At 39.5% G+C, this 24,966-nt stretch overlaps 1 protein-coding gene across 2 annotated transcripts in view; it reads left to right on the top strand.

The window, feature by feature from the left end:
• The window catches only part of SLC25A21 (solute carrier family 25 member 21), a 444,650-nt gene that overhangs the window by 251,742 nt on the left and 167,942 nt on the right, over positions 1 to 24,966 (top strand). For both annotated transcript variants that reach the window (XR_004343804.1, XM_032593700.1), the window contains exon 2: positions 12 to 60. Coding sequence is in view for 1 of the 2 variants with exons in the window: in XM_032593700.1 (XP_032449591.1) it covers positions 12 to 60 (49 nt within the window). In the remaining variant the exon portion in view is untranslated. The remainder of the gene's footprint in view (positions 1 to 11; positions 61 to 24,966) is intronic.

Genomic DNA, 24,966 nt, shown 5'->3' with positions numbered 1-24,966 from the left:
TCGTCTTTCAGGTCTTGTAGAAATTTGCCTGATGCACCCCCTCGATGTGGTGAAAACCAGGTAAGGTTCTGCATGAACAAGTTTTATTGACTTTGGCTGATATCCAAATTAAGATGTCAGAACACTAAATGCTAGAACTTGTCCTAGGCCAGTAGCTTCTCCCAATAATGGCATTTATATTTACTTCTTAAGGAAAATGCTATTTGACAGATAAAATGTGAATAGGGAAAAGCATTTTTGGAAAGAGGTCATCAGAAGGTATATGATATTTTACTGACTTCACATGACAACCATTAGGTATGATTTGTGGCGAAGTTGGTAAGCGGGATAAATTTATCAAAATGACGTAAAAACTGAACTTCAGTGAATTATGACAGCAGACTTTCATTAGGCATTGCATATAACAGATTGCTACTTAATAGTCAGCATTCTGATGTGAGACTTCAAAATTTCGGGGCGCCTGGGTGGCTCAGTAGGTTAAACGTCCGACTTCAGCTCAGGTCATGATCTCGCAGTCTGTGAGTTCGAGCCCCGCATCGGGCTCTGTGCTGACAGCTCAGAGCCTAGAGCCTGTTTCGGATTCTGTGTCTCCCTCTCTCTCTGACCCTCCCCCATTCATGCTCTGTCTCTCTCTGTCTCAAAAATAAATAAATGTTTTAAAAAAAAAAGATGAAATTTCAAGTAAACTTCTTAAATAGTGTTTAAAGTGGCAACCATTTGCCAATGCAAAATGCCATATTTCTAGGAAAATGCATTTGCTCTTAAAGGAAGATGCAAATCAGGGCAATGTAATAATTCTATTTACCATGTGAAAAAAGTGAAAAAAATTCATATGGGTTTTACTATGATCTAGAGCATTTTTAAAAACAAATCTGTGGCTGAATTACTGAGCGCTCTATTTTTTAAATTAGAAGCTGTTAGAATTTAGTGAAAGTTTCCATTTATTTGCATTGTGTCAAACCTAAGAGCAGCGTACCTACGTTGGAGCTCAATAGCAAACAGTGCCTTGCAACCAATGGTGGTTGAACAGACCCTCACTGCCGAAGTTAGAAAATACTTGAAGAGTCAGGCTGATCATTGAATGGACATGTTGCTTAATTTCCCTAAAGAGGCAGCAGAATCTTAAGCTGCCTACTGAAAGCAAGGCTGTGACATGCAAATAATATTGCATTTCTAAATGAGAGAAGATGAGAATTTGACCCTGTCTTAGCTTGAGCAGCTATAACAAAATACTATAGACTGGATGGCTAAAGCAACAGACATTTATTATAATTCTGGGGCTGGAAAGTCCAAGATCAAAGTGCCAGTCCATTTGGTTCTTGGTAAGGGCCCTCTTCCTGACTTGTAAACAGCCACCTCCTTGTTGTGTCTTCACTTGAGGGAGAGAGGCAGCTCTGATATCTTTCCCTCTACTTATCAGAGTACTAACCCCATTATCAGCACTCCACCGAGTCTAATATCGTGACATCACCTAAACCTAACTACCTTCCCAAAGGCCCCATTTCCAAATAACATCACACTGGGGTTAGGGGTCCAATATATGAATCTGGGGGGACACAAACATTCAGTCCATTACAGCCTTAAGTCACCAAACCCAAACAGAGAAAGAAAACCACAATTACATTCAAATGTAAAATTGCATGCACTCCCTGGCCCATCTTTTTACAGTGTTCAGAAACAGAAAGCAAAACTCACTGGCATTTCCTTCTTAGACTGCATGCCAACCTTTGAAAAGCCAGAATATTGTTTCTAGCCTCACTGAGGAATAAACTGTTTTTTTTAAGGTTAATTTCCTAAATTGGTGACGTGTTCGAATGAGCCCAGAGGAGAAATAAGAATGATTTAAATAAGACATGATATTGAAATTATGGTCACTCATTCAGTCACACAATCATTCATTCATTTACTTATTAAGTATCTAGTGCCTGTGGGTTCCAGGCGAGCTCTGTCCTAAAGAGCTCACAGTCTGATGAGTTAGTAGGAATTTCATCACAGTAAGTTTCAAAAATTATATTATTTCATGGTACTGGGTTTGAATAGAATACTTCTTGAAATGGATGTGCCGAGTAACTGGGGCTTTACATCTTTTTTGTTACATGGATATTTTGAAAATAGCATTCATTGATTGGAATTAGTCACATGCTGTTGTCTAACTTCAGAGGGGAGGGAAAATATAATTCATCCAGGTGCCCTGAAGAAGAAGGGAATTTGATATGGGATGATATTTGAGCTGTATAGCAATAAAAAGTATATTGAATAAAGACACAATCATAGAGTAAACTGAAAGTCCAAAATAACGTGCAACTGACTTTGCAACAGAAGTAGAATATGCAAAGATTGGCAGCCTATCTCACTGGGTACTAACACAGAAGTGACAGGGAATAGATAGGACAGACTAAATGCTGAAATCACTTCACCATTATATTGTACAGGAGATGACTACATTTCTAAATAAGATAAACTGTAAACTGTAAGAGATAACATATGAAACCATGCAGCATTGGTAATTTTAACATGTCACCTTCCTTAATGACATCAGGGGCACTGGATTCTAAATTGTTGTAGGCATTGTCAAAGTGGGAGATGACATACACCATGCCAAACCTCACTTCCTTCAGAGTTGTTTTGTGGGCTGTTTTTGCCTATCCTTGGATAATATTACTTAAAAGGCAGTACTCTGAATTAACCTGAGTATGGAAATGGCTCATTTTCAACAATATCTCATGTGCAGAAGTATAGCAAACTAAATTTTTACTTCTTGGAGTTTAGTCTTTTCTTTTTGGATTCTATTTCTGTCTAATTCTTTTCATTGTGGAATGAAAACGCATTTCTAAACTCATCCTTTACAGAGATTTTTTTTTCTTTTTCTTTTCCTTTTTTTAACTTTGTAAATGATCAATTCTGCTACCCCAGGCTGAGAGCCAAGGGAGATGGTGGTATTACCTGAGCCCAAGGGCCAGGGTTACCTGGTGAAGCTGGAACCATAGTAGATCTGTCTAGTTGTAGCTGGAACCCCAGCCATTGCCAGGTTCACTACCTGAGGCAGACAGACAGAGAGAAAAATCCTCTACTTTCTCATTTCTTCCCAGTCTTCAGTCTCCCACCAATGCTTCTATTTGCTAAACCGTGGAAACCTAGGAAACCCAGCCTAGCAGAAGGCAGTCTTTTTGCATAATAAAGCAGGACAGAACAAGGGAACAAGAAAATGGGTCTGAAGACAAACAGAACCAGGACTGAGAAGCCATCATTCTAGTGAGATTTGGAGAAAGAGATGCCATAAGTGTGCATTTTCCTTTTTTTTTTTAATTGAGATGTAATTAACATAATATTATGTTAGTGTTGGGTATATAACATAATAATTCGATATTTGTATATATTGCAAAATGATCACCGCAATAAGTCTAGTTAACATCCAACACCATACATAGCTACAAATTTGTTTTCTTGTACTGAGAACTTTTAAGATCTACTCTCTTAGCAACTTTCAAATATGCAATACAGTACTATTAACTGTAGTCACGATGGATACACGTTACGTCCCCAGGATTCATTTATTTTATAACTGGAAGTTTGTACCTTTTGACCCCCTTTACCCATTTCACTCACCCCCTATCCCCAGATTCTGGCAACCACCAATCTGTTCTTTTTACTTACAAATTTCATTTTTTCTCTTTTTTTTCTTTTTCTTTTCTTTTTTTAGATTCACGTGTAAGTGAGATCATACGGTAGTTGTTTTTCTCTGACTTATTTCACTTAGCATCATGCCCTCAAGATCCATCCACATTGTCACAAGTGGCAGGATTTCCTTCTTTTTTATGACTGAATAATATTCTGTTGTATTTAGTGTATTCAATTTCTTTACCCATTCATCCATTGATGGGCACTGACGTTTCAAGCATGCATTTTTAATTTTGTAAGAACTCACTCTGCATTTTAAAAGATGATTAGAAGTTATAATTAATAATTTTTTTAATGAAGGGATTTTAGGCACTGTGGCACCTGGCTTAATATAGGAACTAGTGTATCTACTTCATAGAAGTATAGCTCCAGGGATAGACCCATGTTAGCATAAGCTAGCCACATGGCAACTGCCTTGCTGTAAGTGTCCCACCTTATGTTAGCTGAGGAGACTTGACTGAGATGCTATTATATACATGACACTTAGGTAGAATCAAGGTCTCTTTTGAGATTCTTCCTAGAGATAGGCCTATACACTATTTTATGGTTCTTTTAAAGTTATATGCAAAGAACTTTGTATACAATTGTGGGTTAACCTTCTGGTTAAGAACACATAACTATAAATGACAAAAGACTCTATGTCCTTGTATAATTAGAAAGACCAAAGTTAGTTTCTAGCTTTGTATTCTCCCAAGGATTTAAATAAATAAACAAAAACAATAAAATAATCATATCTCTCTCATATTGTCTCTCATTCTCTCTCTGTCTTTCTCTCTGTCTCCCTTCAACTCTCCGTTTCCTGCATAGGATTCATTTGGGGGTAGGGTGCTTCTCTCACTTGGCACCAGATGGCCCTAGCAGCTTCAAGCTTACGTGGGCCTTGGTGTTTGTGTATACTCTCCCTGAGACAGGATAACCTGGCAGTTAAGGACTCTGGCTCTAGAGTTAGGCAGCGTGGGTTCAAATCCTGCTTCTTCACTTACTATCTGTGTAACATCAGGTAAGTTACTAAACTTCCCTGTGCCTAAGTTTCCTAAGCTTTCAATAGGAACAATAATGGTATGTACATTATTGTGAGAAATGAATGGGGATATACATATTTATGGTATTTATATATGCATATATTGTTTATATGAATATATATATATATAAAGTGCACGCGCGCACACACACACACACACATACATGGCATTTAATACTGTGTCAGCAAAGGAAAAGGGACTACAAAGACAAATGGAGTTTGTAAGGTAGTCAGGGAAATACGAGGGAAAATAAAAAGTGTGGGAGAGGGGAAATGTTTAATATGGAATCAGGCGGTTTCAAGTTTCCAAGCCGGAAGACTTGTGTTATATGAGCACTACATTTAAATCTTTTCTCAGAGGGGTGTTTGCAAGTAGATAGTCCTTCTGGGTCTGAGGGCAGGAGAGCATCAGTTTCATCTATGCGTTCCTGTTGACATCATTCCACATATCGTTTTAGGGCTATGTGCTGACATTATTTAGGACTGTGTGCCGCAGCAAGCATCGTGCCTGGCCTCCAGGAGCTGTGCTGTTGTCATTAAAAGACATAAAATTTCATAAAAGAGGTGGGAAGTAAGAATCTGTTTAAATAAAAGAGGAGATATTACTTGATAGGATGGTGGGCAGAAACATCTCAGGCTTGTAGTGCAGCTCCAGAGACTGGATTAGGGAAGAGTGAGGCGAGAGGGTTTCCAACAGGTGTGCCAAAATGAAAGCGGGGTGGGCTGAACCCACAGGGGACTGAAGGTCCTCAGAGAGCATGTGTGACAAGCTTCGAGATAGAAAGCAAAATGCTGGACTTCATCTAGGACAGCACTGGCTAATCAAAATAAAATTCCTGACACACATATGATTTTAAGTTTTCTAATAGCCACATTTTAAAAAGTAAAAGGAAACAGGTAAAATTAAGTTTAACAGTGTATCTGGTTTAACCTCATGTATCCAAAAACATTGTCATAGCAATGTGTTTATCAATTTAAAAATTTAATGAGATATTTTACAGTCTTTGTTTGAAAATAATTTGCCCAAGGTTCTACATGTCCTCTTTTTTTTTAAGTTTATTTATTTGTTTTGAGGGAGACAGAGAGCCCAGGCAGGGGAGGGGCAGAGAGAGAGGGAAACAGAGAATCCCAAGCAGGCTCTGTGCTGTCAGCATGGAGCCTGATGCGGGGCTCGAACCCACAGGTTCATGGTCATGACCTGAGCCGAAACCAAGAGTCAAGACACTTAACCGACTGAGCCACCCAGGCGCCCTTACATTCCATTTTTAAATACTTAACCCTTGAAATCTGGTGCGTATTTTAACACTTAGGGCACATCTAAATACTGACTAGTCAGTCTCATTTCAAATGCTGTGTAGCCACACATGGCTAGTGGTTACTGGATTAGATAGCATGGGTCTGGAATGCAATGGGAAAGAAATTCTTTAAGGGGAAAGAGAAGTGGTCCAGTGGTTCCTCAGTAAGAAGAATACTGTTGCTTAGAATGCGTTGACAGTTGCAATTAAGCAGGGTCCTCAGTGGAAGGGAATTTTACTGCATATGCATTTGAAGGTTTGTACCTGTGTGAAGAAAGTGGCAATCAGAAGCTTCAAAGATTTACCCATATCGCAGTCCAAGGGGATTTTAGCCTATATACCTTTCACACTTTTATTCCCTGGAAGGGAAATGGTTCCTTGTGCTTCAGGAAGAGAGCATTACTAAGGTGTTCATTCTGTTTCGCCCCCAGTCATTTTTAATCACTTTTGTTTCATTTTTGAATGTGGCATAAATCAGGTGCAAACTAAATAAATTACTGATCCTGTAAAAACTGATCTTTTAAAACTGTGTCCTGTCAAAGAGCTGCAAGGCACATTTTCTGGTGGGTGCTAGGGAAGGCAAGAAGGGGAGAGGCGTTTCCACATCTCATTACAGACATACAGTTACAGGCTGCTGGTGAGTGGATCGGCCGGTACATACCTTGGCTTCCATCCTTCCTCCCATCAGGACTTAACTTGCACTGAAAAGTCTTATCATACTTCTCTCAAAACATATTAATCACTGTGAGAATTCTAAAGACTCACATGGGTTGAAAACTTGGCATCCATACATTGTTATATGTGCTTATGGGGCTTTTACTCAAGTTGTTGAGATTGATTTACACTCTGTTGGTGGCTCCCGTACCCCAGACCTGCTGAAGCCAAAACTCTAGGGGTGGGACCTACCAATAGTTATATTTAACACCCTCTTGGGTGAATCTTAAGCAGAGAGCCCAGACTAGTCACTGGGTCAACCTTTGGGAAATGTTGCTGAATACCCTTATAGGCAGTTCTGTAAAAAGTTTTCATGTAAAGAGTTCCTTCCCCCCACCCCTCTGTGCATGTGTGGATGTGTGTTAAACATCTCATTTACCTGTGGTTCTCCTTGGTTTCATTTATGTAAACTGCTTTTGTTCGTAATGAATAAAAGTGGAAGGACAGAAGTTCCCTGCAGAGCTCATTCTGTGGTTTGTGAGAATGATATGGGAAAGTATTATCTACAGCCAGAAAAAAACATCTATTGTCCTACCGAGTGAGGTTACAGAAGCAAAAATCAATGCCAGAGGATGGGAGAGGAATGAGTGTTGGTTGTCACAGAGAGAAGGTAAATGGCTGTGATGGGTAAAAATGATTTAGAGGTGTTAGCCTGCCACAAACTGTATTAAAAAGAGAAATCTGAGGACTGCTGTGGAGACAGGCTACTTTGTGGGGAGCCCAGAATAGAGTGAGGAGCAAAGAGCTGGGGTGCATCCACAGCCTCCCTTTATGGCAGTAGAGAGGGAACAGCCATGAACTTGAAAATGAACACTTAATTTAAGAGACTGGAGTGGGGACATTGAGCAGCATTGGGGCCCGCAGAACAGCAGGGAGGAAACAAGGAACGAAGAATGTTTTCCTGCAGTAGATCCTTTAAAAAAGAAAGAAGAAGAAGAAGAAGAAAAGAATCCTTTCAAAATGGGAATAGAGCAGCAGGGAAAGTTAGGCTGGAGTAGAGAGGGGAGGCAGTAGAGTCTATAGGATTAAATAAAAGTAACAGAGCCGCTGAGAGGGTTGTTTCCATATGTTAACGATTTGTCCGTGGTATAAAACATTAAGATCACATTCAGGGTTAGACCATGGTTATGCCTGATTTCTCATCATCCGTAGAAATTCGGGGCTAGACCACTGTCATGGCTTATTTCTAACCATGGAGAGAATGTGTCTGAAGTAAAGCAAGCAAGGAGTAGAAGCACATTTTTATAGACTATGTTTTTATTGGGACTTTGTCACTGTAGCTAAATCAATCAATGGCAACATATAATGGTATGAAATGGTCGCAGTATCCCCAAATACCTGTGAATATAACTCCACCTTCCCTTTTGCAGTTGCATGACCACATTAGGGTTTCTTGCATGTGTTTTACTTAACTGCAGTGTCTTTTTGTAGTTATCAAAAGCAAGGAAGGACTAGGTGGTGACCACGCTGCAACTCTGTGCTGATTGTCATGCTTTTCCCTGCAGTCATCACTAAAGATTTATTTATTAGCGTAATCAAATCAGAACAGTGCACAAGATGGATAATATAGGTGAAAATCGACTATGCTCATTGTTACCTCGTAGGATTGCTGTGAATGCATAAGTGAATCCATGTATGCTTTAAAATGCCATTTGCTCCCACCTAAGTACTTTATTACAAATCAAATGTGTCATTGCCAATGAGCACATGACAAACTTTAAAGGGTCCCACATTTGTATAGTGATTTAATTAAAAAGACGTGTAGAATCTAAGCATGACCTTAAAACTAGAAAAAATAATCCTATTTTGTGCCCTGTTTAGAATGCAGCACGTCTACATTCTAGATTAGTGTGCCCTTCTGGAGAAAGGCAGAGAGTTTAGGGATATTAGGCCGTGACCCAATGAAGAGATTTCTTTAATATTATTGCTGGCATATTTACGTGGACAATGGTCCTGCCTCTCTTTGGGATAACAAGTGTTGTATCAGAATTGTGGAAAACCCACAAGGGTTTATAGTAGAAGGTCTTTCCCTCCCTCACATCATTTGGTGGTCCTTCCATTGGACATAAAGCCAGGCCGTCGGCTGGGTTGGTTACAATAGTTTCCTTACTCATAGAGTACTTGGTGCATGTCAGTCTTTGCTGCTACTAAGTAGCTTTAATCTTTTCTCCAGTGGCCCAAGGATGAGGAGGAGATAGAACGTGAGACACCTAAAGACCTGTTGCTCTGAGACATTGGGAGGAAACTTGGTCCCAAAGATCTTATGCAGAATATTCTTGCTACCATCTGCTAAAATTATTTTCCAGATTCATTAATAAGGAGACAATCCTTTTAAAAAATCCAGTCAGTTCCTCCCACATAAAATAACAAAACTCTCAATTTTGTTAAATCAACTGTAACTCACTTTATAATCTTGAACTCTTAATTCTGATTTTTTTCTTTTTTCTTTTCTTTTTTATTTGTAAACGGAATTCTTTTTTTAAATCACTCCCTAGAGGAGCATGCTATTTTTATGACTCACAATGTGGAACCTCTGTAAAGTGTTTAATCTTTCCTTCATTTGTGTTTTTGTCTAAATTTTTAAAATAAAGATTTGGTGTTTGTTTAAAGTACAGTAGCTGTTATTCTCCAACTAATTAAATGGGCTTAGAAGATTCTCCCTTAGGTAATAACATAACGTGTGTTCCGTTTTGATACCTCTCTCTTCCTCCTGCTTAACTGCAAAAGCTTCTCCTTCTGTGTGATCCCAGCCTGAAGGATGAGAAGGAAAAGAGCCTATACATTCTTCGTGCCTGTCAGTGGGCTTCTCCAGACATCTTTTTTTTTTTTTTTAAGCTGAAAGGTAAATAACTCTTAAATGGCTTTCTTATCTTTGTCATGGGAAAGTGAATTACTTCTAAAATGAGCATCAGCATGAAAACTATTTCCTCTGTTTCTCCCCACCCCCCACCCCAGGCCCCATCCAGAGTTTTATCCAATTGTTTGTAAATTTTCAACAGCTTCATTAATCTACTTATTTAGCCAATGACCATCACATGTTTCCCTATAATGACTTAACTGTGTATTTTGTCTTAACTGTGACTTAAATTCCAATTTTGGGCTGTTAGTCTGTAGTAAGACTATAATATATGAGAATGAAATAAACTGATTTTGGATTATTTTGAGTTAAAAACAAATGGGATGTTTGTCTAAGCGTTTTTATACAATCATAAAGTTTGCTCAGATAATCTTCTATTTTAAGTACACATTTTGAGGGGGTAGAGAATTGGGAACTCATACCATGTCTATTTTCAGTGGCTATTCAAGGCTTTTTGAGATAAGGCCTTGCTCTAAATTCAAGAAGTAAAGCAAAAGTTCGAAATGTTTGCTTTTTTATTTGGCTATCATACTTATTTTTTTATTTGGCTATCATACTTATTTTTTTATTTTTACTATTTTTTTTAAATATAATTTATTGTCAAGTTACCTAACATACAGTGTATACAGTGTGCTCTCGGTTTTGGGAGTAGGTTTCCATGATTATTTTAAATGATTTTTAGCTAAGCTCTAAGTAGTCTGCCACCAGTGAAAATAAAATCGTCTTATCAAGGGTGTTTCTTCTCATCTGCATCTATTAAAAAGAGCAGGTCCTGGGGCACCTAGGTGGCTCAATCGGTTAAGCGTTCGACTTTGGCTCAGGTCATGATCTTGCAGTTTGTGAGTTCAAGCCCCATGTCGGGCTCTGTGCTGACAGCTCAGAGCCTGGACGGATTCTGTGTCTCCCTCTCTCTCTGCCCCTCCCCTGCTCACTCTCTCTCTCTCTCTCTCTCTCTCTCAAAAATTAATAAATATTTAAAAAATATTTTTTAAAAAGAGCAGGTGCTTATCTCAAAAGGACTGGAATATTCCCTACATGACATGTACAATGGGGGAAGCTCTTCCTGTAGCGTGAGAAAACTTGAAAGTGTTGAGAAAGAAGCTGCTTGAGAAGTGAAAGCTCTAACTGTGAGCTGAACCTTAGAACCTCAAGCCATGCCCATGGGAAAGCTGCTTTTGAGTTGAGCATACAGTGGGAATCAAGCCTAATGAAATCTAAATTGTTGGGATTGTAGCACAGCTGAAAACTACGGTTATGGATATTCTAGAAGATTGTTTTTCCTTTTTGTGAAGCAAGAATAAAAATCATAAATTTCCTTACACAAACATAAATTCAAGACTGATAATGTAGGAAGTATCTTACCTGAGAGCCTTGACCAAAAATTGGTAAAATTGTTTAACATTCCTGGAAAATCGATTCAGTCTCAAAATATTCTTGTTGGGATGGTTAAAATAGCCTGTACTGCTTTTGCTTTGCAGTCAGGGCACAGCTGAGATTTAGTTTTGACATAATGAAGAAGTTTGCAGGATGATAAATAGAGCCGTATATTCTCTGGATGCAACATTGAATACTCTGTGCCAAGTTCCTTCAGAATAAAATTTTCCCATTTGGGGGTGATTGAATATTTTCTCCAGTAAAACTTTTTCTGTACTTAAAAGGTTACGTACTTTCCTTTTGTAGCAAAAACCATTGAAAAGTAAACTGAATATCCTCAATTTGAGGTAATCAAAATCTATCTGGGATATTCATTTCTCTTTTTTATGTAAAGACGCAACACATCATGGTACAAGTCTCATTTGCAGATCTAATTCAGTGCTGCTAAATATTCAAAGGAAAACAGGCTTTTGAATGTAAGTTATCTATTTGTGCCCTTTTAAATTCTGAAAAGTAAATATATGTAAGAAGAAAGTATTGATTTTCTTTCTTTAGATGTTCTATAGTGGGAGCTGGTTGCAATTCTGACCCATTTTCATTCCGAAAGGACAGGCTAGCAGAGATGATCCCTTTTTGTGCACAGGCTTTCCAGGCTTTGTGGACACTGTCAAGGGAGAATGTAGTAACACATATCAACTCAGAGAAGATAAAGACAGGAGACCAGTGTTCCAGTTCAATGCTGTTGGCCCCAGATGAGTGAGTCAATGAAACTGCTATGGGTCTTGATTTCTTACCTGGAAATTAAGGGTATACCTCAAAGAGATCACAAGGCTTCTTCCAATAAGATGTTTTATGTTTTCAAAGGCATGTTGTCAATGCTTAAAAATGTGATCTTAGGAGGCTCCTGGGTGGCTCAGCTAAGCGTCCGACTTCAGCTTGGGTCATGATTTCATGGTTTGTGAGCTCAAGCCTCATGGCAGGCTCTGTGCTGACAGCTCTGAGTCTGGAGCCTGCTTCAGATTCTGTGTCTCCTTCTGTCTCTGCCTCTCTCTCTCTCTCTCTCTCTCTCTCTCTCTCTCTCTCTCTCTCAAAAGTAAATAAACATTAAAAAAAATGTTAATGTGATCATAGTACATATCCAGCAGTGGGATTTCTCTACTCCTTGAACATGCCAAGCTCTCTTCCTGTCTCAGGACCTGTGTACCTGATATCCCTTCTTCCTGGAATAACTAGCTTCTCTTCAACCTTCATACCTAGGTTCAGCTGTCATCTTAGAATCTTCCCTGGCTGCCTCATCTAGCATGGCCTCTGGTGTTTCTCTATTTCTCATTACCCTATTTATCTTTGCACTAGTCTTATGTTGCAACTAGTCATCAATTTGATTTGCTTGTGTACTCATTAACTGTTTGTTCATCTCTACTGGAATGTAGGCTTCTAAAAGCAAAGCACCTTCTTTCTCTGTTCACTGATCCATGTATGCAATGTCTGGAACAGCGTTGGCATAAAGTAGGTGCTCAATAAATACTTAGTGAATGATTATAGTTTAAGAGTTGACACTACATATATATTTTTAAAATTTTGTGTTTGGAAAAATAAAACAAACAAAAACACTAAGACTGACTTTTGAGCCAGACTACACGCAAGAGCAGTTCACATAGTTTATGGAATTCACATATTTCTTTGGCTACATAATCTGGGCATTTTATATAGCCTAAGCTGTTCTTTCTTCAATGCTTAACTTGTGGTTTATTGTTTTCTGCCACAGAGAATTAGAAATTATATTCATATATTCATTCAGTGCCAGTGAATTTTCCAGGACCTCTGTACCAGCTGCTCCTTTAGTAATCCTGCCATGGAGAAGTTGTCATCTGGATTCAGGATAGTTGAACCTCTCTCAGTCCTGTCCATTCTCCTCTGCCAAAGCTTAACCAATCTTTCTTCCAGTCCAGCACATGGATGATCCCCACCCACTAGGCTAGAAATAGAACTCACTCTCCTGGGTGACCTGTGGATTGGTGGGCATGATGCTGGTGACAGGTGGGTTGCATGAAGACAACCTGGACACTCCTTAAGGAAATGTTTTTAGTGCATGCAATCTTATTTTTACCTACACAACTTAATGAGGCTAGTTTGCAGGAGCAGGGGAGAGGGGCTGGTGTTGTTTTGTGTGTGTGTGTGTGTGTGTGTGTGTGCGCGCGCGCGCGCACGTTTAATGAATAATGCCAGTTGGAGTAAGCAGAGCCTGTTGAATTCCTCAAGGTAGCTCTTTTGGTTAGTTCACTAATTGGCCTCTTAATGAAATAAAAGGCACAGAAATCTCTTTCTTATCAAGATTTATTATGGATCTTAAGCTTTATCTCTTTCAGAGACAACCAGGATTAATAGAATAGTAGAGTCAAGTAGGGCTCTGACTTCTTTTCAAAACGAAAATAATGCATGGCTTACAAAAGTAATATTTTCTAGTCTCTTCTGGAAGAAAGATTTTATTAAGAAGATGTTCGTTTCTGCTTCTGAGGCAATGATTTTGGGATAATTTTTGGATTTTTGCTGATGTTTAGTCCTAAAGAATTTCAAATTAGCATTTGTATTTCCTTGTTATATACTGAAAACTTAAGTAGATTATTTATTTGATTTCCTTTTGATTATTTATTGATTTCGTGTACTAAAAAAGGGAAACTATTAAGTTTAACTTAAAAAGAAAAAGAAGTGACCCTGAGATTTATCCTCAGGTTAAAGAATCAGTATAAAGAACGCTTCCTGTACATTTTGATTTCCCAGAGTGTGAGAAAACTGTCCCTGTTCAGATGCTTGCCAAGTTCTGAGAGAACATTTAAGAGTGTTTTTTGGGTAGCACAGGGAGATAGTCAGGGTCTTGTATGCGGGTGTTCCAGGTTTCAAACTGTAACAAGGGAATGGAAGAAAAGAGAGAAGCATTCCCAAATCAAACATAACTCTCAGGAAATGAGCCAGAACACCTGTGAGAGGTCGGGGGTCAGAAAATACAAATGCAGGGTTCGATATTTTGATCACATTACACAAAAGAAAATGGTCATTGATAGCGGACAGAAGAAAATCGGGAATTTTGTGGAGAAGTTAGGAACTAAGGGTTCTATCATTCTAAAACTCCTTTCTCCCATGACTCTATGATGTTTCAGAAAATATTTTGTGAATTGACACTGAAACTTTCCGGTGGTCTCTTGTTGCTTAAGCATCAGATTGAGGAGTTATTTATCTCTTTTCTCTTAACTCCCAGAGGTTCACTTCTGGGAACCTTCTAAGCTGGATTCTTTGGCCAGTTCTTACAAGGCTCAGGAGGGGGGGTGGTGTCCAGCAGTCAGAGATGGAGAGACATCACAGCCCTGAATCACAGCAGTTCACTTCTGTGGAGAGAAAAGCGGTTTGCAAATGTTACTTCATGGGACCTCCTAGGGAAAAGAGGGTGTTTTTTCCATCTCATTTCCCTGTTCCAAATTCTCTGAAATGTGCTTGATTTTTGCCAGGTGTCAAATTATAACCCTCCTTGTCAACCACAAATGACTAATGATCAGCCTAATGACTATGCAAAGTTTGAAACTCACATTTACATCTTAACTTACTGGCTACATTGTGTTTTCATAAATTGTGAAAAAAAAATTTCCTGAAAAAGCCAATAAAAACAAAGTTTTAGAGTCTTAATTGCAATGCTCACTTGCAGTTGTTGACCCCGTAGGTGCTCGAGGAGAAACAAAATGGGAGCTGTGGCCAGCCCATCTTCAGGCCCGCTCCGGCCAGCCGAGCAAATGACGCCAGTGCCCCTCTCCTGGGGAGAGTTAAGTGATGTCAGCACCGCTGGGCAGAGCAATATTTGACCCTTAAATGGCTTCATATACAAGCAGCTGTTTTCCTCTTTCCTCCATTCCCTGAAGGAAGCTGGAGGGCTGAAATATCTGATACTCTTTTTTTATCCCCCTAGATAAAATATATTTAATCGAATGATGACCACTTTGCTCACTGGCCATTTGCTGTTAAGCAGTTATGCTCAAAAAGCCTGCGCATAATTTTCTTTTCATTATAATATGTGTAAAAAGGAGCAAGGTCTCAGCGAGTTTTCTCCATATTTACGCCGGGCCCCCAATGTGTGCCTTGAGAGCTCATAAAAACAAATCTGCCTCTCAGCCGGGCAGTCGGTAATGGGATCTGGAGCCTCTGTCTGCAAGGTCACCTGTTTAAATAGAGACTCCCGTGGTGCTGCCTGAAAGGTGTTTCCATCTGAGGGCCTCTGGCTAGCTCAGTGTCTTTAGGAAGTGAGCTTCCAGTGCTGGTGCAGCGTTGGCTGTCCAGAAGAGTCTCCCTATTGCTCATCTCCACTACAGCTAATGATAAGAAATCTGGAGACCCAGCCCCAGGCAGATCCAGACTCCAGGCATAAGACAAAGCACGCTTTAGACTTTAAATACAAAGAATTTCCTTCCAAAATTAAAATAGAACGGTATTCCATTTGGCTATTGGAGTGCACTATAGAGTTATCAAACAGTGGTACATTCAGCAAGATCCCGTGGAAACATGAGGGCTGTAAAAATCATCGTGTGAAAAGATGCCAGGAGTTGTTCATAGGAATTAAATGTCCTTTTGCACCGGCAGCAAGCTTTCTTGGACAGCACAGTGGACAAGCCTACTCCAAATTACACACACACACAGAAGTAAGCCAAATATTTGTGACTCTCATTTGTTCTTTCCATCTGAGTTCATATTTTCTGTGTGCCCAGCTTCTAATCTCCATAGATCTGTCCCCTTCCTGTCCCTCTACCTCACAATTAACCCCAATTCCTGCCTCCTTCAGATTCTAGCTGAATTCACTCAATGAACATCTCTGTGTGCCCACCTCTGCGGTATCAGCAATGTGCCAGGGTGTGGGGATCCCGGGGATTCCACATGTCGGTCACTCTCTATGCCCATCTAGCACAGCCCTACCTAGCTGCAGATCTCTTCAGAGCGGTGCCAATGCCCCTCTCGTCACTGGCCTCTCCCAATTGAAGGAGGGGGGTGGTACCTTGGCTTTGGCATTTCAGCGAAGTTGTCCCTGCCAGTGCCCACTACCAGAATTAGCAATCTCCAAAATCTGCCCCACCCCCATTTCCTACAAACCATGTCTGAACAACCAGGACTCAAGCCTTCACTTGAGATCCAGATCAGGACTGGCCTGACTGCTTTAGAATCAAAGAATGAAGTCAGGGTAGAAACAATATACAGAAGGACAGCTCAAGAGAGAGAGAGCAAACAAAGACGGCAGTTCCTGGTTAGGGTCATAAAGCTCCTACTTCCTTTACAGACCAACAATAAACAGAGTCAGTCACCAATCAGTAAACATTCCTCACCACACGAGGGAAGATTTGTGTTCAAAGACAGCAGATTGGATGGCGATTTCCCCACCCTGCCTTTTCCTTCCCCCAACTTAATAGGGATCCTAAAGAAACAGCTTTCTTTGTAAGGTTAGCCAGGGGTTCTCAACGTTGGCTCTGTTGACACTTTGGGTTGGTTAATTCCTTGTTGTGGGGGGGTCTCTCCTAAGCATCGTAGAATGTTTAGTAGCCAATAGCCTCTACTCACAAGATGCCAGTAGCATCTTCCTCCCAGTGTGACAACCCAAAATGTCTTCAGACATCACCCAATATTCTTTGGGGGACAAAATCACTCTCCACTCCCGTTGAGAACCACTGGGTTAAACAAAAGAGCAAATCCATTGGTCTGATGTCTAATAGACATAAATATTGATATGTCACATGTAATGTCACATATACCAGTGTCATATGCAAATTTCACATATACCAGTGAGACACCAGAGACGTAGTACTGTGTTCAGGGAGCTGCTGTGCAGATGGCGAGATCTGTGATTCTCAAACTTCCGTATGTGTCAGAATCACCTGGATGGCTGGTTAAAACACAGATGGCTAGGCCTCACCCCAGAGTTCCTGATTCGGCCAGTCTGGCTGTGAGCCAATAATTGACATTTCTGACAAGGTGATGCTGATTCCTGCAGTGGTTCCTGAAAACCGCTGGGCTGGACTTTTCTGGATTGGCACTTGACCTACCAGTGGTGAGGTAATCACAGATGAGGAAGCTGTATTGTTTTAAGCCTTCTCTGTGTCTGTATCTTCCTCTTCATCACCCACTGCCCAGTGTCATTTGGCCTCTTTTTCCCAGGACCTCCTTGAGGGCGTGTCCTCCTTTGTTCTCCTTGGAAAATGTTCCAAACTTTTCCCAACTACTTGGCACCACTAGAATTTTCTGTCTGGCGTTTGCTCCTCGGGTTCATTTCCTGCTCCTGAATTAACTCATGCCTAAATGTCAGGAAATACTAATGGGCACCCAACTTCTGGGTGCTTGTTAATCCTCCTCAGGTTTCACAAAGCAAACTACCAAACTGTGGCATACCGAAGAGGTGGCTTGCTCAGCAGGGAAGAACATATTTGATCACTGACATTGTTCATAGTTGCCGGGGCATGGGGATAATAAAAATTATGTCAAAGCTTATTATTTTTAAAAAGTTCTGTACGGACAATGCACCCCCCTATTGTCTGCACCTTGGGCAAACTGCTACCATTACTCCCCCGTGGTAGTTTCCAGAGATGGCAGAATTTCCCCTCCTTGCACCATGCCCAAGAAAAGACACCAATTATTCTCCTACACTGCAGTTTTCTGTACACTGTAGGTGTCTTAGGAAGTGCTTAACTGAATTCTGTGACCATCTGTGGCTCCACTTTGTGGATGAGGTTAAGTCCAGGCTCCTTTGCACCAATGTAAGAAGTCTTTCTCAGAGGACCCCAACCTACCTTTTTCAGAATCTGCTGTATCTGCTGACTTTGATGCAAATACATTCTAGCTGTGCCAGATTATTATTTCCCAAACATGACCTGTAACTATGCCTAATAGTGATAATAGTAATAAAAATTATTAACAACTATCTTATCGACATTTACTGTGTGTTGTGTATAATTCTTGACCATGTTGTCTGTTTTAATCTTTCAAAATCCCACAATAGAAACACTATTATCCCCATTTTACAGATGAAGAACTTGGAACTTAGGGCAAGAAAGGAGTTAAGGAGCGAGCCAGGATTTGAACCCAGGCAGTCTGACTCTTTACATTGGACCTGTCTGGATTGGTACTTGACCTACCAGTAGAGGGTAGCTATAGATGAGAAAGCTAAATTGTGTTAACCCTGATTTCTTCCATCTTTAATTTTCTGTGTTAGGCACTGTAGACACTATTTATATTTGTAATGATTACTCTCCCCCAGCTTCTCATTGGCGGGACTTTCTTTCAAGACTCAACTCAAACATAACTTCTTCTGTGAATACTCTTCTACATCTGTAGATGGAAAGACACTGGATGAAATTGTGCATGTGTGTGTGTGCAAGCATGTGCATGCGTCACACGCATGTGTGTGTCTATAATGTGTATAATATGTGTTTCAACTAATAATATCGTTAGATTTTTATAGTCTTCTCTGTCAAAACATGAGATCATCTCACATTTGTATTTGTACTCAGAGCATATAGCACGATGCCTGGTACCAAAGAGATATTATCTAAGTGTTAACTGAAAGAATAAGTAAATAAAGTACTAATATATCCCAACTTTAAATATTGCTTTAAACGTACACAGGCCACATCAGACTACCAGTTGTCAAACCTGAGTTGAAATGAACACTTCAACATATACTTCTGGTTTCTATAATTTAAAAGATTTTCACCCTACCTACTTTTGTAAAAAAAAAAAAAGAAAAGAAAAAAAAGACAATATATGGACTGTGCTCTCTAATCCAAGTGGAACAAAAGCACTAGATGCATAATACAGCAGTGTTTGTTGGAGGGTCTCAGAGGACACCTAAGGCCTCTGAAAAATAGGGTGTTGGCTGATGAAAGTCCCAGGGATCAGACCATTAAAAAGCTGTGGCATTTGTCACTGGTCCAGCAGAACCAAGGGTAGCCACGCTGGAGCAACCACAGCCATCAGAGTGCATTTCCCCCTATAACCAATTATTCAGTGGAGTAAGCGTGTGTTTGCATGTCCGATGAGTGGAGGAGGGGCTTCTTGGGAGCAAGATGGCACTTCTGTGCTGAGAAGGCTTCAATCTGCTGTGAAGTGCTTTATTTGAGGGCGCCTGGGTGGTTCATTTGGTTAAGCATCCAACTTCGACTTGGGCTCAGATCATGTTCTCACAGTTCCGGCTCAGGTCATGATCTCACGGTTTGTGAGTTTGAGCCCCGCATCTGACTCTGCAAGGTCGGCGCACAGAGACTGCTTCGAATCCTCACTCTCTCTCTCTCTCTCTCTCTCTCTCTCTCTCTCTCTCAAAATAAATAAACATTAAAAAATGCTTTATTGGAGTACAACATTGACTCAGACAGCTTTGCAGATTTTGCAACTTTAGCATTGTCCTTGGGAGATTTTAATGGAAGCAGAACCCTGCCAAAACATTTATCTGGACTGTGATTTGTATCTTATCATTATAGTTTTCAAAGGAATAATTTAATTATACGATTTCCCCTTGAACAATTGTTGTTTTGGTTGTAGTGCCAAATTCTTTTGTAGTATTCTATTTTATTTTGGCTACCAAGACGATCTTACAGTATAAGTACTTTGCTGCACTCCCGGTTTCACAATAAGAATGTCACGATTTATTACCAGGGATATATGTTCTAACAGATTTACAATTTTCCTTTTTCGGTGCATGGAGGCAATTTGATCCTATTTCATGTTTATGATATTCATTATATTTAAATTCAGTATATTTGGTTTCCATGTAAAATTTTAGCAGTGTTTCCTGTATGGTTTTTTAATATATATATTTAAAGCTGAGTATGGTTAGCTGTGTGTTTGTCTTGGAAATATTAGAGCGACAATTTTCTTATCCAGAATTTCATGTATTATGCTAACACGTAATGGTATACTCCTAAAGAATACTGTGATCATACTGTAAACACACAAACCAAAAAGCCATAGGAATTTGTAAGTTTCTGTGAAGGTATGCTTCCATTTGTGTAAGTTCTTATACTCTTGTGACAATTACATTTTTCATGTAATATATGAATTTTTAGCCCTCTAAGTGAGTCCAGTTCAGTTACATAATGCTAGGAACTCTAATTGTACTTTCAGCTGTTATAGCTACATAATGCACAGGAATTACATTGACATTTTAATATGCTGTCACTTTAAGATACACCATGAAGTGTGAACAGAGCACAGGGCACTTGAAGCAGGTGTGTCTAATTGTTAGGGGTAGGTTTTTTTGTTTCTTTTTTTTTCCTTTTTTTTTCTGAAATACCAATGGTATAGTTAAGAAAAGGTGTAGAATCTAGGAAGAGTGTTTCAAAGCTGATGCAGACTAACCAGGTTCACTTTTGCTAGCTGGTAGAAACAGATTGGACTTTATCATTGTTTTTATTGTTGTTCTGGGCCTTAGGTGATTTTGGTTGGTAGGTCCTTCCTTCTCCTGCAGTGCGTGAAAGGATACATAGCATGCTCATTTGGATAGCAGTGACTGTGTTTCCAATACTTTTTGGCTTTGACTTAAGGTCTGCAACTGCAAAAATAATCATGTTTTGAGGGAGGTAGATCCATTTTATTATCTAAAAAATATGTAACTGTTTTCACTAACTCTTCCAAATGTTTAATATGCTTGGTATCCTTCCAGAGTACCGGGTTCATTATTTGGGAATTAGGAAAACCTCCTTAAAGTAGCTGATCTATCCCAGGAAAAGACTTTGTTTTTGGACGTGGTCACCAGCTTGGCAAGCAGGCAAGCAAACTAGTATATATAAAGCAACCCTTCGTAAGGTTTCGGGGATTAACAACTCAGAGAAGACTCTTAGCTGCTCATTTGGAGAACACACGTTAAAATGTAAGTCTCTTTTTTTTTTATAGGAAACACAACATTTTGAATACAAGATATTGTGCCATTGAGAGTAATAATTTCCATAGTTTTTCTAGTCCCTATTTTTTTTCTAGTTTGTCAGTTTATTTTATAATCAGCCACATTCAACTGATTGATTCTCCTGACACCCAGGTACAGCATTTTGTTACCCAGAAAGTTATACTTTTCGTAAAAAATAGCCTTCCTTATCCCAAGCTAACAGGTGTCCCTGCTCCTTAAAAAGACATGGTTTAGAGCTATCGAATATTCCAAGGTAACTTTCCTTTCTGCATTCTAAAATTTTTGCTGCTTGACTATAGAAACTCATGGGTATCAACTTGTTAGTCAGGCTCTAGTTAAGGTAAAAGGAATTCTGATCAAGTTTGCTCAGAATTGTCTCCAGCTGTGCGGGTTTCCGTCCTTGGTTGAACAGAAGCTGACCAAACTCTCCCTTAATTGCTTGCCTCTTTTTCTTCAGCCACTGAAATTAGGTGTGATTGGGCCGTAACAAATCATGTGACACATATGGCTCCCAGGTTATCTTACATACTTTATTTTGTGCATAAAAAAGACTAAGTTTAATAAACTATTAATGACTCCAACATCTGTTAGCTTGTTCACAATCAGAATATTTTCCTTTAAATAGAGACACCAAGCAATCCCTGCACAGAGCATATGCATATTGTATCTCTTATTTGAAGAGGAATGTAGAATGCCATAATCTTTAATCACTGTTTCCACCACTAACATTTTTAGTAGGGGGAAAGGATAGGTAGAAAACAGGATTCTCTGACACCTGCCATGGTCCCTGTATTATGCATTAAGTCTGAATTTCTAGTAGTGAATGAAGGAGTCCCATGGAGCATAATCAAGACCAAAATATTGCTTCCTAAATAGATGCAGAATCCCTGATCTCTTTTTTGGCTGAATGGTGCTAAAATCCATTCAGAGATGCTGGTAGGCTTTTGTGCCCTATACTATAGCTCTATTAGATGCCTGGAGAGTGCAGGTCATATGGAGAAAATAATATGTTATAACAAAGCAATGCACTATCAGTCAATTTTCCAGGATGGTTAGGAGGTACCATGGTGAACATCATTTCTGAAGGATTGGGAGGAAAAAGGTGGTCAAATCTGAGTTCTGACTGAGTAGCTCTCTGTGATTATAAGCTTTTTTCTTAACAGGGACTGCAGGCAGGACTTTTCTTTCAAATTTTTCTACTGCTTTCTGGAGCCAGCAAGCTAAAGTGTGGAAAGAATTTCAGTTTTTGAGCAAGACAGGCCTGGGTTTGAATCTTGACTGTATGACTTAGTAACAGCGTGACTTGACCAATTACTTAACTGATCCATATTTTTCTAATCTGTAAAATAGAGGTCGTGATACCCAACTAATGGGACAGTTGTATTAACTATCATATACGTAAAATGCCATGATATTTCTGGCAAGGAGTCAGCCCTTGGTAGCAATTGCTAATTCTTTGCAAATATGGGTTGGTGTGATTAGAAGCACTCATGAATATCTTGTTTTCTTTCTGAGCCACAGAGTCAGGATAACGTCTGTTTGGATTAAGTTTAGGCCTCTTTCCCATCTTTGGGGCTCTCAGGATAAAGCCCACAGTCTTCAGCTCTCACAGGGCTGTCACATCTGGCCCCCTGCATGCTTTATCTTCCTCCTCTTCTATCATTCTTCCTCCTTAACTCTGTGCCGCAAACACCACTCTCTTGTTTCCTTCTGCCTTTGCCCATGCTGGTTCTTCTGTCTGGAATAGTCTATCTCCACCTCATTCCTTCTCCTCTTCCCCTGGGCTAACACCTTATCCTTTAGGTATTTGTTTATCCATCACTTCCCCTGGAAGGCCTTCTCCCCTTCCTATGTTAGGGTCAGGTACCCACCTGCTACTGTGCACCATCCACTAACTTTCCCTGATCACAGCACTTCGTGCATAAAGTATTGCTGATTACCTGTTTACTTACCTGTACCCACACGAGACTGAAACTTCTGTGGCTATAAGAGCCATTTGTCATTCACTTGACCCCCAAAGACTGGCACATAGCTAGAGAACAATAACGATTCGGACTACTTAATTGGTAGTTTAATTAAACAGTGAAGTAACAAGTAACTGAAAGTAAGTAAAATAAGTTCAACTTTTTAAAAAGTCTAAGCCTTTGATTCTAAAATATTAACTGAACATAATAGATCCTAACATGTCTGGCATGCATTTTAGCGGGAAATAAGCTCTGGATAACTGACTTTCAAGATCCACCAGAGATAAAGATTCTCTCAAATAGTAGCATAGCCCAAAGCTTTGGAAATGCCATTTCTACCTTATTTTACTTTGCATCACTTAGAGTTATTAGCTGAGTTTTTGAATATGATAGGCAATCCAGAGACTTTATTTCACTGGACTTATATGAAAAGAACCAAGTTCTTCTCATTTTAGAATGGTATTTGGTAGGGGGCGCCTGGGTGGCTCAGTCGGTTAAGTGTCTGACTTCGGCTCAGGTCATGATCTCACGGTCCATGAATTCGACCCCCGTGTCGGGCTTTGCGCTGACAGCTCAGAGCCTGGAGCTTGCTTCAGATTCTGTGTTTCCCTCTGTCTCTGCTCCTTCCCCACTCCCACTTCTCTCTCTCTCTCCCTCACTCACTCACTCAAAAATAAATAAACATTTAAAAAGTAAAAAAAAAAAAAAAAAAGGAATGGTATTGGTAAAATAATTTATGTCAACTGGACTGATTATTTTGAATTATTCTCAGACTAGTAGTGATAGTTTTTGCTTATAATGAAAGGTAAATATATAAGCCCTTTTCATCACTATTTCCTTAATATCCAATTTCTTGAATCAAGGTGTCACATTTAAATTACACATTTCAAAAATGTGTAATTCATCCCCCCGCTGTCCAAAAGAGCCATGCTTTAAAAATGAAAGGACTCATTATGTCAGTGTCTCATAAATGTATTCCGCATGGTCCTCTCCATATGAAATGAAAGGGGAACAAATACATATGAGCAGATGAAGACAGGGAAGGAATGAGAACTATCTGGGGATGTACCTGAATAGTCCAAAGCAAACTCAAATTCTCATACTTGATCTTTGAAATTTATTTTATTTTATTTTTATTTTTATTATTTTTTTTAATTATTTTAATCTTACATTACATGTCATGCTATATCAATTTTTGTATTTATCCCAAATCTTAGAATAAATTAGAAGCTCCAAGATTATTCACCATGTTAATTTTACAACTTTGAAAATCCCCTGCCTTTCTTAGTTGGAAAAGCACAAAATTAAGAGAATATTCTAGACCTGAACTAACAGTGAGAGAGACAAAAAGTCAGAATTCGATCAAATTACAAAGAGGCCCCTCAAAACCCAAACTTAAACAGAAACCAGAGTGGATTTGAGCACATGAGATTCCAGACAGCCTGATTCAATTCAATTTCACAACTGTTTATTGGTCTCTTAATATGTGAAAGTGAAATGAGATTTCACTTGAACCAACCATACCCTGATCAACCATTAAGGAAGTCATTACCAAAATAAGAAATGTAATTTGACATATATCACTGATTTCTTGAGCAAAGGACTGATATTGATTCCATTCACAGGTATCTTTTATAAGAAAGAGAAATCTGTTGACTATTTGGAAATAAGAATGGCTTTACTGCATTTCTACCAAGAGTAGATGAGACCCTGTTCTGGGCCAAGTTCTGCTTTGGGGAATTGCATTCCATAAACCTAAATACTGCTAGGAGTTCCCTGGAGACTCTGCATCCTCCCTCTCATTCTGTCCCCGATGCAGAGTGCTGCTGACAGCTGTTGGACAGCCAAGGCAATTCACCTCCAGAGTTGCATAATTTGGAAAGTGCTTTGGGATCCATTTGGTTGAAAGGTTGTTAATTATGATGATTTATGACAGTGGAAACGAATCTGGGCCTTGACAGTATGGAGAATATACTTAATGCCTAATTCCTTTGCTTGTCCCACTGGAAAGTCCCTAAATACAGGGGAAAAAATTCTAATCTTATTGTGCCTTATGAATAGGGTCCACAGTTGTGTAAAACAGAATATTATTGACCCTTTGAGGTGAGGTGATAACTTAAAAAGGGGAACATCTGGGAGTTGATGGG

The sequence above is a fragment of the Lynx canadensis genome, chromosome B3 (assembly GCF_007474595.2).
Source record: "Lynx canadensis isolate LIC74 chromosome B3, mLynCan4.pri.v2, whole genome shotgun sequence".
Classification (NCBI taxonomy): domain Eukaryota; kingdom Metazoa; phylum Chordata; class Mammalia; order Carnivora; family Felidae; genus Lynx; species Lynx canadensis.
This window is presented reverse-complemented; position numbering and strand designations above follow the sequence as displayed.